Here is a 16,253-nt window from a genome sequence, read left to right on the forward strand (position 1 = left end):
ATACATCGTAAAACTTTTAGACGGTTATAGACTATGTGTCTCACTATCCATAGACAAATAAATAAAAAATACCCTGACATAATTATGAAAAATTACCAATCTCGACAAAATCATCCTCAAAATACTTAAATTAATTGCGAAAATTTGGATAAAATACCGTTAGACTGATTCCGTAAACACATTAAAAATATGAAACCTCAATAAAAATCTGGCAGCTAATTTCAACCCAAAAAAGAATTGAACTAAGAGGAAAAAGGTTATGAGCACGAAGATATTTTTTACAAGATTAGACCAGAATTCAGATGATCATATCCCAAGTTTTCTCAGTTTTTCTCCACGTATGTAAAAGTTGGACAATGAAAAACAAAGTTCTCCAACCCACGAGTAAACAAAAAGAATTATTAGATCGAGCGTTATCAAAAAAAAAAAGATACGAGAAACTTCTACTCATAATCGAAGCTAAAATAGAGGATAAAATAAAAGTCAACAGGAAGACGCCACAATTCAAAGATGGCGTAATTAAAAGAAAGAAGACTTAAGGAACAAGACCAGAGGAAGGTGCCGTAAAAGTTGATGGATAAAGTATATGAGAAGCTCGAAACCACAAAAATCAAGCAATAACAAAGGAACTATATATAAGGAGCATACTGGTAGGAAATGATTAAATATACGAGTATATAAAATGTAATAAGAGCCATAGGGCTAAGAACAAAAGAAAACGAAACTAAAAAAAATATGAAAAAAAAATGAAAATTATTAAAATCATAAAGTAAACATCTTAAATTATATTAAATTATATGTATAATGCGCAATTGTTGCGCAATGTTTAAAAAAGATTGGAAAACAATATTTGTACTTACACATTTCCATTCATTTGTTTATTGTAATGACCATTCTGCGTAATAGAATTCTTCGAATTGGGACTCATTTTTGCTAATGCTTGTTTTCCGACTAATATCTAACTGTAAACCAACTCCACTAAACCAGTGATGCTCCTGGAAACAAAAAAACAATAAAAGCGTTAGTGCTGTACGCGTACTTTCCAAGTACATACGACACTTATACTGTCGTATCTAATGGCGAATTATCTGTAAATAATAGACTTCATCGTTTATATATTTTATCGGAATACGATATATTATATCTATCATAATAAAATTTGAAATTAATTTGATAACCCCATCTTCAAATCATTTTTCCGCATTTTTTAAACGAACGATAAGAACAACGTGGACTTTGAACTTCATATAAAAATATATAGTGGCTTGAAGTGCAAAAAATTTGGCAAAATGAAGGACAAAATATATTTAAAGAAAGTTAATACAAACAAATAACTGTCAACGATTCATTTCTTTTAATATTTTCGTTTAAGGTTTATTTCTATGCTTTATTATTTTTGCTTTTATTATTTTCTTATTTAAATTGTTTTGGTTTTTCAACCTTTGACGTCAATATCGGCCCAAATGTTTGCTCTCAATTTTTTCTAGTAGATATTCTTGATTAATTTGATCTAATTTCTTTATTTATATATCTATCTAAAAAATAATTATAAGACGTTTGATTTCCATCGCTTTGGTGCTTTTTTTGTAATTTCCATTCACGCGCTTACGCTGTAAGTTTGATAAATATTATGTTAAAAACCTTTGACAAGCATACGAATAAGCTGAATTTTGCTGAGAATGTCAATTTTGGGACCCTAGAAAATATGCAAAAAATTTGTTACTCCTAATCTTGGGCTTCCCCCTAAAATCCCCCCTCGTAGACGGGAAAAACTGGAAACATCGATTTACCAAGAATCTGTACGTCATGAAAAAAAAATGTAGAAATTAAACACGAAGTGTAGAAATCTCTCAGAACCAACTCTTAAAGCGACCGGCGATTTTAAATGTCAGTTACGCGAATTTTTACCGTCTAGTTAATACAAATTTTACTTAAAAAAATTATTTCGCTCGCGTCACTGACATTTGAAATCCACGGTCGCTTCAAATGTTTCCGAGAGAACGGTTCGTTCTACACAAAAAATGCTAACGTTTTTACAGTCTAAGAGGGGGATTTTAGGGAGAAACCCGGGGATAAGAGTGGTAAACTTGTCTAAGTTTGTAAGTAAATAAGTAATGTCTAAGTATTATGTGTTGATATTAAGTATAAAATAAAGCTAAGGAACAAAGTGTGAGAGTTTTAATCTACAATCCAACAGGTTATGGGCCCAGAAAACTCTATAGAAATAAAATATGGCAAGTATAGTAAAGAATACATTTAATATTGAACTTTTGAATGGGGCCAATTATTCCGCAAAAAAAAATGAGTCGAACAATGGATTACTACGGAGTTCAATGAGAATAATTATACAAAAGAGTCACAAAAGTTAGAAGCGAAACAGAAAGGTAGAGATTGTAGGTCAATAATATTGTACAATGTATAGATGACAATCAATTAGAGGTTATTCGAGATAAACCAACAACTTATAATATGTGGCATGCTCTATAAGAACGATATGAAAAAGAGGACTACCTGAACAAATGATTTTGAGAAAGAAATTATTATCTATGAAATTAAAAGAGGTCAATGATCTGGAGCAGTTTTTTAGTGAATTCCACGATGTAACAAGACAATTGAAAGCAACAGAAGTGAAAATCATGAACGAAAATTTATTACGTAACCTACTACTCTCTATGCTGCCATCCTTTGAAACAGTTATTGCAATTCTAGAAAATTTTAAGTCCAAAAGAGATAACACTTGAATTGGTAAAGAAAAACCTTCGAACAGAAGTGGAAAGAAAGAAGGCATCTTTGTCCAGTACTACAAAATATGAAAAACCAGCAGTTTTCTTAATGGAAACCTTAGTTTGTTACAAATGTCATAAGTCAGGGCATATGCAAAAGGATTGTAGAGTAAATGCAGAGACATATACTAAAGCACCTATGAGAGGATTTAATAAATGTTACAGAGGAAATGGTCAAATGAGAGGAAGTTTCAGAGGTAGGAGTTTTAGAGGCCAGAGAGGAGGTAGTGGTCATCAATTAAGACAGATTTTCAAACCAAGGAAATTACACATAGATATGGGAGACAACAGTTACAATCAGGAAAATAATGTTTTTTGACCGATTATGTTAAATTAGATTCTGAGGTATGTAAAAATAAAGATGAATTATCGTTTTATATAGATTCAGGATGCTCAGATCACTTAGTAAACAATAAATGCGATTTTCAAGATTATGTACAACTTGATAATCCAATATTGATATAGCAGTAGCTGAAAATAACGATTATATGCAGGCAATAGGTGTAAGGAACATTAAAGTTTTAAGTCAAGTAATAAATAATGAGGTAGAATGTACCATTAAAAATGTCTTTTTTGTGCCAAAATTAAGACGTCACCTATTATCAGTTAGATAACTAGGAATATCAAATATTACAGTAATTTTTTATCAGAGACAAGTATCTTTGTATAATGCAAATAATTTAGTAGGCTTGGGTCATAGAAATAGGTTGAATGTTTTAATGTTGAAACTTTCTATAATGATACACAATTTATGCCATAAAAGATTAGGCCACATTTTTCACGAAAAACTAAGAAAACTTGTAAACAAAAATGGTTCAGTGCCTTTAGATAGTTAAATTAAGCAAAGTTGAATTTTGTGAAGCGTGTGTTAGGGGTAAAATAACAAGATTAAAATTTAATACAGCATCTGATGTTAAAAGATTATTAGAAATATTTCACACAGATGTGGTAGGAGGAATTACTCCACTAAGTCATGATGTAGGAAAATATTTTGTAACTTTTATTGATGGTTTTTCAAGTTTTTGTGTTGTTTATATTATTAAAGGTAAAAATGAGGTTGTTAAATATTTAAGAGAATAGATGAATATAGTACAATCAAAATTCAATAAAAGGATTGTGACTTTAAGATGTGATAACGGGGGAGAATATATTTCAAATGAAATTAGACAGTTATGCAAAGAGAATGGAACATGGATAGATTATACCACATTTGGCCCACATTAGCCCCATTTATAAAAAGGGAGACAGAAAAGAATGCGGAAATTATAGAGGCATTAGCGTAACTAGCTCGCTGGGAAGGTTATATGGTCATATATTGAAAAGAAGAATAGAAGAGGAGTATAAAGAAATTGAAGAACAAAGCGGCTTCAGAGCAGGAAGATCGTGCGTGGACAACACATTTACCCTTCAACAAGTAATTGAAAAACGAACAGCTCGAAACCTCCCTACGCATCTGGTATTTATAGATCTGGAGAAGGCTTATGATACAGTTCCTTTAAAACTCTTATTTAGTGTCTTGACGAAAACGGACCTTAGTAAAACATATCTAAAAGCAATACTGAACATCTATAAATGTCCTCAAAGCACTGTAAAAACAGGAAATACTTTCTCAAGGATATTTACAGTAACGAAAGGCTTGAGACAAGGATGTTGTCTTTCCCCCACCCTATTCAAAATATATATCCAAGAAGCACTGCACCAGTGGAGACAAAAATGTGCGGGATTGGGGTTGAAGCTTAACAACCATTATCTGACAACGCTGTTCTTTGCAGATGATCAAGTACTAATTGCAAGCTGTGAAGAAGATGCAGATTATATGCTTAGAAAGCTCAAAGATGAATACGAAAAATGGGGGATGAGTATGAATATGTCTAAAACAGAATATATGCGAATAGGCAGTGAAGACGAAGACCCGGATTTGGAAATTAGACAAATGAAAAGGTGCTACGAATACAAATATTTGGGAAGTATTATCTGCAGTAAAGGAACAACGGAACGAGATATAGACTATAGAGTGCAACAAGGTAGGAAGAGTGTTCAAATTCTGAATTCGATACTTTGGTCCAACAAAGCTACTATTAGAACTAAAATGACTATCTACAAAGTAATGGTAGAGCCCATTCTTACATATGGAGCAGAATGTTGGCAAATGACAATAAAAGGAAAGAAAAAAGTTGACACGGTTGAAATGGACTACCTAAGAAGAGCTTACCGTATATCAAGAGTAGAACGTATACCTAATTCTGAAATTAGAAGAAAAACAGATAGAGTACATACAACTTCTGAAAGAATAGAAACTAGACAGTTAATATGGTATGGACACGTACAGAGGATGGACGACAACAGATGGCCAAAAAGAGCTATGGAATACAATCCAAGTAATAGAAGGAAACGAGGAAGACCAGCCAAGTCTTGGATACAAGGTGTTATGGAAACCATGAAAGACAGAGCCATTGATGAAGACACCTGGAGAGATAGAAAAAGATGGCGATCGAAATGCGGGAAGCGGCAGAAGCTGTAGGATCCCCGCTTATATATATATATATATATATATATATATATATATATATATATATATATATATATATATATATATATATATATAGATTATACCACACCATATACTCCAGAATATAATGGAAACGCAGGACGATTCAATAGGAGTTTAATTGACAAAGCAAGAGTAATGATAGAAGAAGCAAAAATGTCAAAAACATTCTGGAATGAAGCAGGGTTGCAGCATATATTTTAAACCGAACTCCGAACAATCATTTAAATAATGTGAACCTGCTGATGTATGGAATGATAGGAAACCTGATATTAAAAATATAAAAATATTTGGATGTACTGCATATGTACATGTAACTAAACAATTCAGAGAAAAGTTTGATGATAAATCAGAAAAAATGATTATGATAGGATACACAAATACAGGGTACAGATTGTGGAATGTAAATGAACAAAAAGTAGTAACTGCTAGAGATGTACTTTTTAATGAAAACGATTTTTGTCATAAGAAAAACTAGGCACAGATACAAATTAATGAAGAGCAAAATGATGAATTTGAAGAAGTATAAAAGAAGATTATAGTGATGATGAAATAGAAGAATATGAGAGTTCAAGTAAACAAAACAGAAAATGTAATTTTAACTAAAGGGCACAAAAGAATGGTAAAAATACCAGAGAACTACAGTGACTATGAGTTATATATGGCTTTTGATGCCATGTCTTTTATAGAAAGGGCTTCCAGAGACAGTAGAAGAGTTAGAAGTTAGAGAAGATAAGAATTTATGGAATTTATGGATAAAAGCAATGGAGAGGAAAATAGAATCAATGGAGAAAAATAATACATGGACGGAAGTGATGAAAATACGAGAAAAGATAGAGATTTTGAAAATAAAGTGGGTATTTGCAAGTAAACCATTGGAAAACAAGGAAAAAGATAGGTATAAGGCAATACTAGTTATCAGAGGTTATGCACAAAGAGAGAGTTTTGATTATGAAGATTTTTACTCACCAGTGGCAAAAATAATTACAATTAGAATACTTCTGACAGTTAGAAATCAATATAAATACTACTTTAAATAGTTAGATGTAAAAACGGCGTTCCTTAATGGAGATCTAAAAGAAAATGTATGTATTTACCCACCAAATACAACAAATTGTAAACCAAATAAAGTTTTGAAATTAAATAAATCACTTTATGGACTGAAGCAAGCATCAAAGTGTTGGAATATTAGACTAAATGAATATTTACTTAAAATGGGTTACAAGAGATCAAAGGCTGGTTACTGTTTGTACACAAAAGTTTTTAAAGATTGGCATATTATGTATTTGTTAATAGACGTAGACAGATGATATTGTAATAACAGGACCAGATTTGAACAGAATTGAGGTAGACAAGGAAATGTTAATTAAAGATTTTAACAAATCAAGGCAATAATAGTAATAATTATCCAGTACGACAGCTCATACGCTGCTTAATGTATCTGATGTTAGGATCTAGACCTGATATTAGAGCTATGCAATAATTTATTTAAGCATATTTCATGATAAAAGCAGAAGTGAGGTATGGATAAGTTTTAAAATAATTCTAAGATATTTAAAGGGGACTAGAAATGTAAATTTGATTTTTAAAAGAAATATACAAGAAAAACTTTTTGTTTGTTATGTAGATTCTGATTGGGCTGTATATGTAACAGATAGAAAATCGGTTACAGGTTACTACATTGTACTTAATTAAAATTTTTGGAAATACGATTGCACAAGTCACCCGAAAACCAAATTGTGTCAATCTTTCAAGTTCAGAAGCAGAATTAGTAGCTTTATGTGCAGCAGTGCAAGAGTGTTTATGGATTAATAAAATTGCTTATTGATATGAAGATAAAAGTTAAAAATATTACTGTGTATGAAGAGAATCAAGGGTGTATATCTCTTATTAAGAACCCACAAAATAACAAAAGAATTAAATATAAGTAGTGATTTAGATTGAAATAATTTTAAGTTTGTTTTATTGTTAAATAGTTTGCGACTTATTTTGTACTGAATACTTATTTGCTTATAATAACTATTGCCGACCAAGGAAGATATAGAACACAAACATATCATTGAAATAAACATGATATTTACTGAAACTCTAATGAAAGTGGGTAAAGAAATAGCACAGACAACAACAAAAAAAGAAAGTTTCATATCCCAGGAAACAAAGATTCTTGTGAACACAAGAAAAACATTACTAGAACAAGAGGACAGAAATAAAATGGAATACAAAGAAATAAACAAAACTATTAGAAAAAATATCAAGGAGTGTGAACGGAGAGTACAGGAAGAAAAGATAGAGAAAACAATTGAAAAAAATAGAAACATGAAGTGCTTAAAGCAGAACCTGGGAAACATACAAATTAATAGCATAAAGAACAAAGAAGGAGTGGAGACCAACAATATAAAAGAAATGTTACAGATAACGCACGAATATTATACAAATCTCTATAAAACAGAACAAAAACCAATCCAAGAAATCCGTAATCAGTTACAACTGATTACGGATCAGCAGATTTCAACTGATGAAAATAAAGAACGTTAACTCTGACCTACAACCAGAAATCAGTAAAAATGAAATAAAAAAGGCACTCAAAGAAATGAAGAATAACAAACCTTCTGGGAAAGATGGAATAACTGTGGAAATGCTAAAAAATGGGGGAAAAACTACAGTGGAAGTTCTTTATGTACTAATGAATAAAATATTGAACACAAAACAAATACCCACCACATGGAATGAGGCAATAACACTATTACTATTTAAGAAAGGCGATAGAAAAGATCTGAAAAACTATAGGCCCATAACGCTACTGAATGTAATGTACAAACTGTTAACTAAACTACTAACAAACAGATTAACAAATAAGTTAGATAATTACCAGTCAAAAGAGCAAGCCGGTTTTAGAAAACGCTTCAGTACAAGCGACCATCTGCTTACGATAAAAATTTTAATTGAAAAGGCCAACGAATATCAAATCCCAATGTATATGGCATTTGTAGACTTTGAAAAAGCATTCGATAAGGTGGAACATTGGGCAGTAAAGAAGTCTTTACAAAATGGGAGAATAGACTAGAGATATACGGACTTAATTTCCAATATATATGATCAAGCAACAACATCCATCAAAATAGTTGAACAAACGGAGCCCATTAAGATACGGCGAGGAGTCAGACAGGGTGACACTATATCACCCAAACTATTCAATCAAGCTTTGGAAGATGTTATGCGGAAATTACAATCGGAAAAACGGGGTATTAACATAAATGGCCAATACTTGAATCACTTGAGATATGCAGATGACATTGTATTATTAAAAGATAAAAGGGAAGAATTACAAAATATGATGGATGAATTAAATAGCGAATCAACAAAAATAGGTTTACAAATGAATTATAATAAAACGAAAATTATGACCAACCAACCAGAAGAATTATTAATTACAATTGCACAAACAACTATAGAACAAGTAAAAGAATATGTATATTTGGGACAACTAGTTAAATTAAATAAAGAAAATCAGACCGGAGAAGTAAAGAGAAGGATACGGTTGGCTTGGGTATCATTCGGAAAACTTTCCTATATACTAAAAAATAGAAAATAGTCCCATATTTAAAACAAGAGTCTTCAACCAATGTATACTTCCTGTTCTCACATACGGTTCTCAAACTTGGACGTTTACAAAGGAAAACATAGAAAAAATAGCCAAGACCCAAAGAGCCATGGAAAGGCAAATGCTGAACATCAGGCTATCAGACAAGAAAAGAAATACTTGGATCCGCAACAAAACAAAAGTGTATTAACGCAGACAGCAAAACTTAAGTGGAAGTTCGCTATACTTACCACAAGACAGAAAGACGACAGATGGAATAAGATGATTATACACTGGAGACCATATAGTTACAAACGAAAAAGAGGAAGGCCACAAATGAGATGGTCAGATGATGACTTGAAGAAACACGCAGGCCTGAAGTTGATACAAACTGCCTACAATAGAGAGGCATGGAAGAAGGAAGAGCAGGCCTATGTCCAAAATTGGACAACAAGGGCTGTATAGATAGATAGATAGATAGATTTATTTGCTTGTTCACTTATAAATGAATAATAAGATTTTCTTTTGACTATAGGAGAATATAGGAAAATATTAAGAGAGGGTGTAAAGTGTAAAACTTCCTTTAATCCTTTTTGTGATGTTATGTGTCATTGACTGAATCAGAATGACAGATGATTAGAAATAAAAGTTAAGATGTATAGTATGTAATATATAGTATAGATTATTGTGCCGAAAAATGGTAGAAATGTACAATATTGATATTGAGTATAAAATAAAGCTAAGGAACAAAATCAGAAACATTATTTTTTAGGAAGTCTATATAAATAAAGGCTTAAGACAGGGGTGCTCATTAGTACCGATTATTTAAAATATATTTAGAATAGGTGTTGAAAAATTGAAAAAAGAAATGCCGTGAAATTGGAATTTCCGTAGAAGATGAAACCCTTTGCAGATGATCAGGTCCTAACAGCGGGATAGAAACGGCAGCAGTTATATGTTTAGAAAATTACACGAGGAATACAAATGGAGTCTTACAGTAAATACAAAAAAAATGAGTACGATATATAATTATTTTAAGTAAAGATACCTACCTACCAAAATTCTAGTGTTTAGTGTAAAATCTGTGTAAATCTGTTCTGGTATCTGTCGCAAAAAACTTTTGTTGTTATATTAGTTGAAGAAAAAATTGATAAGGGAATCTATTGTCAAGATTTATTAGCAATTTTAAGACATTGTTATCTAAAATAATAAAGTTATCACTGTGATAAAACCGAAAAAAACTCTAGCAAAATAAATAAAAAGATAAGACATAATTTTTACAAAACAATTTTTGCAGTATCTTGAGTATACTTTGTCTACAAATAATATCTTACCTTAAAACGAAGTTTCTAATAGACCATCAACTTCTCCCCAATCGACACTAATATATATCTAATACTGTATTACTTCACAATAAATACAGAAAGATAATGGTTGTATAATGATCTAATAATATTACCTGTCTCAGTAGAAAATTTTGGTGTCAACGCAATTACAAAATTTCCAAGAACTGAAAGGTTTATATTACAACTTAATAGATATCGGTAACTAATGATTTTAAAATATTCCACAAAAATTTGAGAATATGTACACAGTGTTCGAACATTTTTTACATTTTCATACCTTCAAATTGTAGACATTAGACATGGGATATTTTAATATATGAAAACTTAATTCATTTTTCCAAAATATTGTGGAAAATAATAACAAAAACACAGACAAAAACACAGTACAGAAGCTGAGAGATGCAACTGTTGCAAAACAGTACTGGGAAAATGTTACCAATAGGTTAAGGAATCAAAGTCTAGGCGAAGAAGACCAGAGAGATACAGACTCATTCTGGAACAGGATAAGGGAAGATATTGAGTCAGCAGCACAAGATGAAATAGGAACAGAAACTTGTACCCGAAAAAATCACTGGTTTGACGATGAATGCAAAGACGCAACACAGAAAAAAATGAAGCCTATGCAAAAATGCTTACCCGCCGAACTAGAACAAGTATAGAGAATTACCAGACAAAGAGAAGAGAAGAAAAGAAAATACACAGAATGAAGAAACGAAACCACTTAAAAAAGGAACTTCAATATATAGAAAACCTCAACAGAGAGAAAGAATTCAGAACATTCTATAAGAAAGTTAACATCAACAGAAAAGAATTTAAGGCAAACACAAATCAATGTAGAAGTTTAAATGGCGATCTCTTAACAACAAGAACAGACGTACTAAACCGATGGACGGAATATTTTAACCAGATACTTAATATAGAGGAAGAAGAAAACCCGGAAGACGAAAGCTGCGAGGTAAGCGGAGCAGACGAGAGGGAGGAGGATCCACCAACGATCCTGGAAGTTAAAGACGCTGTAAACAAACTAGCCAGAAACAAATCACCCGGAATAGATAATCTCCCAGCGGAATTATATAAAGAAGGTGGCCACGATATCATAATAGCCCTACAGCAGCTTATAAAAGAAATATGGATACAGAAGTCCCTTCCCAATGATTGGAATATTGAAATACTTTGCACCATACACAAAAAGGGTGATATCTTTGAATGCTCTAACTATCGAGGAATTACGCTCCTAAATGCAGCGTATAAAATATTCTCCAATATACTATGCCATCGTATGGCACCATATGCAGAGCGAATAATAGGACAATACCAGGCTGGTTTCAGAGGTGGTAAATCAACAATTCATCAGATTTCAACCCTAAGACAAATTCTAGAGAAAACACTGGAATACGGTGTAGACACGCACCACATATTTATAGACTACAAGGCAGCCTACGACTCTGTAAATAGAAGAGAATTGTTTAGAGCAATGATAGACCTAGGAGTACCAAATCAGTTGGTAAGTTTAACCAAACTAACCCTTGAAAAAGTTGAATGCAAAGTACGAATCCAGGGGGAACTCTCTGAACCTTTTAAAACAAATAACGGGCTACGTCAGGGAGACCCACTCTCCTGTATACTATTCAATCTAGCTCTGGAAAAAGTAATACGTACGTCACAAATCACAACTACCGGTTCAATATATAACAAATCTGTGCAAATCTTAGCATATGCTGATGATATCAATATTGTTGGGAGAACGGAAAACGCAGCACGAGAGGCGTACGTAGCATTAAAGGAAGCGGCTACAAAAATGGGTTTAATAATAAACATTAACAAAACAAAATACATGAAAATAGGTACGCAACCACAAACACTACGGCCACTTGTTATAGAAAATGACGTCATCGAAGCAGTTAACGAATTTGTATACCTGGGAACGCTCGTCAATACTGAAAATGACACTACCGCAGAGATAAACCGCAGAATTTGCACGGCTAATAGATGCTATTTTGGGCTTAATCTCCTTTTTAAATCTACAGTTATATCAAGAAATACAAAAGTAAAACTCTACAAAACAATAATACGCCCAGTCCTAACATATGGTTCAGAAACCTGGACTTTAACAAAAAGCAATGAAAACATGTTAGGATGTTTCGAAAGAAAAATACTAAGGCGCATCTATGGAGCGGTAAATGAAAATGGTGTCTGGAGAAGACGATACAACTTCGAACTCTATAGGATATACCAGGAACCAGATATCGTAAAACACATAAAGATAGGACGTCTGAGGTGGGTAGGCCATGTTATGCGGATGGAGCAAACCGACCCAGCTAGAAAAACGCTCCTTGATAGACCTATTGGTCAAAGAAGAAGAGGAAGACCCAGAACAAGATTCCTAGATAACATCGATGAAGACATGAGAAATATGGAAATACGTGCTTGGCGGAGGAAGGCGATGGATAGGGACGACTGGAGAAAAATTCTTGGGGAGGCTAGGACCCACACAGGGTTGTAAAGCCAAAATGATAATGATGATAATAACAAAAAAATGATTACGAGTATAGACCTATTTTTTTTTATTCAGTTTATTGTGTCTCAACTACAAGATTATTGACACTGGGTCAATTTTGTTCTGGATCTTTCTAGCTTGAATTTTTATCTACTCGAGCGACTGACGAGGTGGGGACACCAAAAAAAACATTTATATCGTTCTATTGATACCGATTCAAACAAGAAAAGTTTTGACTAAATTTGTGCTCCAACGCCATAATATTTGCCTTTTATTTCATCAGAGCAATAACCAGCTTTTGCTGAAAGTTTCTAATCGTTTGCATATATAAATTTGATGGAGTTCAGAATACGATTGTGTTTATATTCCGGAGAATTGTTATTGTAATTTAATAATATCTATAGCCGAGTGGTAGTGATTGATGTAACCTGATTGACTTATTAGCTAACAAATTAAGGATACCTTATATTTCTCTGTAGGCTGTATTTGTAATTCGTAAAAATCCCAATTTCATTAGTAATCCAGTCGTCAGAGAGTTGTCCCCTAAAAATCATACAAACAAGCACTTTTACCTCCGTGCTTCCCCCTAAAACTCCCCAGTAGGGGGGTTTTAGAGGGAAGCACGGTTTTAGGACATTTTTTATTTGAAACATTTTTTTCTGCGGTGTACACATTCTTGGTAAATCGAATTTTTTGCGTTTTTGAACCTATGAGGGGGTTTTAGGAGGAAGCCAGCGTGTAAAAGTGGTAAACTTTTTTGCATCTTTTTGAGATCCCAAAATTAATATTCCCGTCAAAATTCAGCTTGTTCGTATAATTTTTAGTAGTTCAGTGGCATTTTCGTCTGTGACGACAGGAGTATAGACATAATCATCAGTCATGATCTGGTATCTACAAATTTAAACTTATTTATATCCATTTTCCCACCGTATTGGCACCAGAGCTGTAAAAGATACTTTTTAAAAGTATCTAAATACTTTTAAGATAATTGAGGCAAAAAGTATCTTAAGATACTAAGTATCTAAGATACTTTTTTGTGAAAGTATCTAAAGATACAAAATACCGGAAAAGTATTTAGAGTAAAAATATCCTAGATACTTTCAAGTATCTAAGATACTTTTGAGTATCTAAGATACTTTTAAGTATCTAAGATACTTTTAAGTATGTAAGATACTTTTATGTATCTAAGATACTTAGATGCTTTTGTAGTAACTAAGATACTTTTAGGATATAATATAAAGGTACTCGGTACTCTACTACTCTACAGTAGATTGTCGATACTTTTATTTTAAAATCATCATTTTAACCCTTTAAATTATCATACAATTTTAGTTTAAGCCAGCAGGTACTTTGAAATGGTATACTTTGGGCTTTGGGGTAGATAAGAAATAAAAGACGTTAAGTTATTACAAACTATTAATAACTATGTATTGAAAACAAAAATCCAACATTAAATTTTCAAAACAATATAAAATAAACATAAATTCGTGTTAAAAACAGCATAAGATGCATTGTGCATTAAAAACAGAACATTCAACATAATTAAATTTTTAAACACAATAGGATAGGATATAAAAAAATAGTAACATTTTGGTAGCTAATAACTAGTTAGTATAACCACTAGCTTTTAGTAAAACTAAATTTTCAAAAGTATGATCAGACAAGGCATGACGTCGGGGTGAATTAATAAAAGTTGCAAAAGAAAACATTCTTTCAACAGCTCCAGAAGAAGGTAATGGCGTATTGAACTTTTTAAATAATTGTTCTAGGTATAATATTATATTTTTTTAACATTTGTATGTTGGTTTCAGAATCGGCCAAATATTGTAATAGTTGCAGCTCAGCTTGTCGTTTATAATCTAAATCAGTATAGCCAGTGTTTTCGTTTTGCGTTTGAAGATCGGAGTATTCGGAGTTAATATCAAATTCAAAGAAGTCGTTTTGCATTTTGTTACTTTTCATTACAGTAGTAATGTTATTTGTACTTACATCAAATTGTTTTAATTGTTCCTCATTTTCCTTCATAATTTTTATAGCTTCTGTAATTACCAAATCCTTAATTTCACTAAGGTCATTTTCGATATTCCTGATTCCTCGAAATGCAGTAAGCCAACGTGTTTTAAATAAAGGATTAGTAACTGCAGCAATTATTGCAGATTGGTTAGTCAACTTAAGAAGTTTTTCAAATCTGGAGTTTAAAGATACTGTCAGAGCGTTCAAAATAGGTTCCACATATTTAAACTTATTGGTTTTAAGCTTTTCAATTTTAACAAACAAGCTTACGATTGATGGTAGAAGGAAACCGTAGTACATATTTTGTTCGCCTTAAAGAATGTCAACTGCCAAAGCAAACGGTTTTAGTATTTGGCATAATTCTGCTAAATAATTTAGGTCAGTATCTCTGAGCCGATCTTGTTTTCCAAAATTTAATTTTTCGTATAGAGATTCCAGTTTTTCTTTAGACTTAAGAATCTGGTTCAGAGCATCGAACATGGAATTCCAACGAGTCACACCCAACGAGATAAACGGATAATGTTGCGGGCCGGCGGGCGGGATGCAAAGAACAATACACATCGTCTCTCCCGCTACAACCGGGGCGACAGGTCGAAGCTTGTCGGATCATGAAAAGTATCTATTTCTCAGGTCCTGAGTAAGTATCTAAGATACTTTTTTGTATCTAAGATACTTTTAGTATCTAAAGATACTTTTAAAGATAAAAGATACTAGATACTTTTAAGAAGTATCTAAAGTAAAAGTAACTTTTAAATGAACCAAAAAGTATCTTAAATAAAAGTATCTAACATACTTTTAGTATCTTAGATACTTTTTTTATCTTTTTACTAAAAATACTTTCAGCTCTGATTGGCACCTTAGAAATGCACCATTTACTATGATGTCTTTGGAAGAAAACAATTTATATTGTATACAGTAATATTTTCAAAATTTATGTACTTTTTCAGGTTAAAGTGTATCACAAGATTAAAGTCCCAAAAATTATATTTAAAATGGGTACCTAACAAATAGATAAATCAAATGACGCTATTAATAATTTCAAGTAGGTATTGTAATGAATATCAATAACTTTCGTACTTATCAGAAGTTGTCTGATAGATAGATTTGGAGAGTTAAAAATGGTAAAAATTGCCACTTATATTTTGACAATGCGGAAAATATAAAAAATATTTATCACAGAAAATTAATTCAATGTCTTTTAAAATCACCTTATTTAAAAAAAAACCTTTGTGACCTTTATTAAAAAAATATATTATTAAAGGTACCCTTTTATAAGTAGATGAACCTACTTTAAAACCACTTTTTTCACTACAGACGAAATAAGTCTAGGGTAGACTAGATTTTGTCGAACTGAGAGAATTGTTCTTAAGTCTTGAGTGTAAGAGAACTGATATCAGCAGAGAACAGGAAGCAATTATAATAAAGTACCGTGCAAAATCCGAATTAAAACACACATATAAGGTTGAGAAATCGAATAAATCAGAAA

The 16,253-nt window shown here is 32.1% G+C and overlaps 1 protein-coding gene across 5 annotated transcripts in view; it reads right to left on the reverse strand.

Moving 5' to 3' along the window:
• The window catches only part of LOC140441031 (sterol O-acyltransferase 1-like), a 67,617-nt gene that overhangs the window by 38,497 nt on the left and 12,867 nt on the right, over positions 1–16,253 (reverse strand). For 2 of the 5 annotated variants that reach the window (XM_072531426.1, XM_072531428.1), the window contains exon 2: positions 861–995. In XM_072531426.1, the coding sequence (XP_072387527.1) occupies positions 861–928 (68 nt within the window). In that variant the 5' untranslated portion in view covers positions 929–995. Of the gene's footprint in view, positions 1–860; positions 996–9,963; positions 10,085–10,245; positions 10,361–16,253 lie in introns of those variants that run through there. The other 3 variants (XM_072531425.1, XM_072531427.1, XM_072531429.1) reach the window with 3 other exon arrangements.

This window comes from Diabrotica undecimpunctata, chromosome 5 (genome assembly GCF_040954645.1).
Source record: "Diabrotica undecimpunctata isolate CICGRU chromosome 5, icDiaUnde3, whole genome shotgun sequence".
In the NCBI taxonomy this organism is placed as follows: Eukaryota; Metazoa; Arthropoda; class Insecta; order Coleoptera; family Chrysomelidae; genus Diabrotica; species Diabrotica undecimpunctata.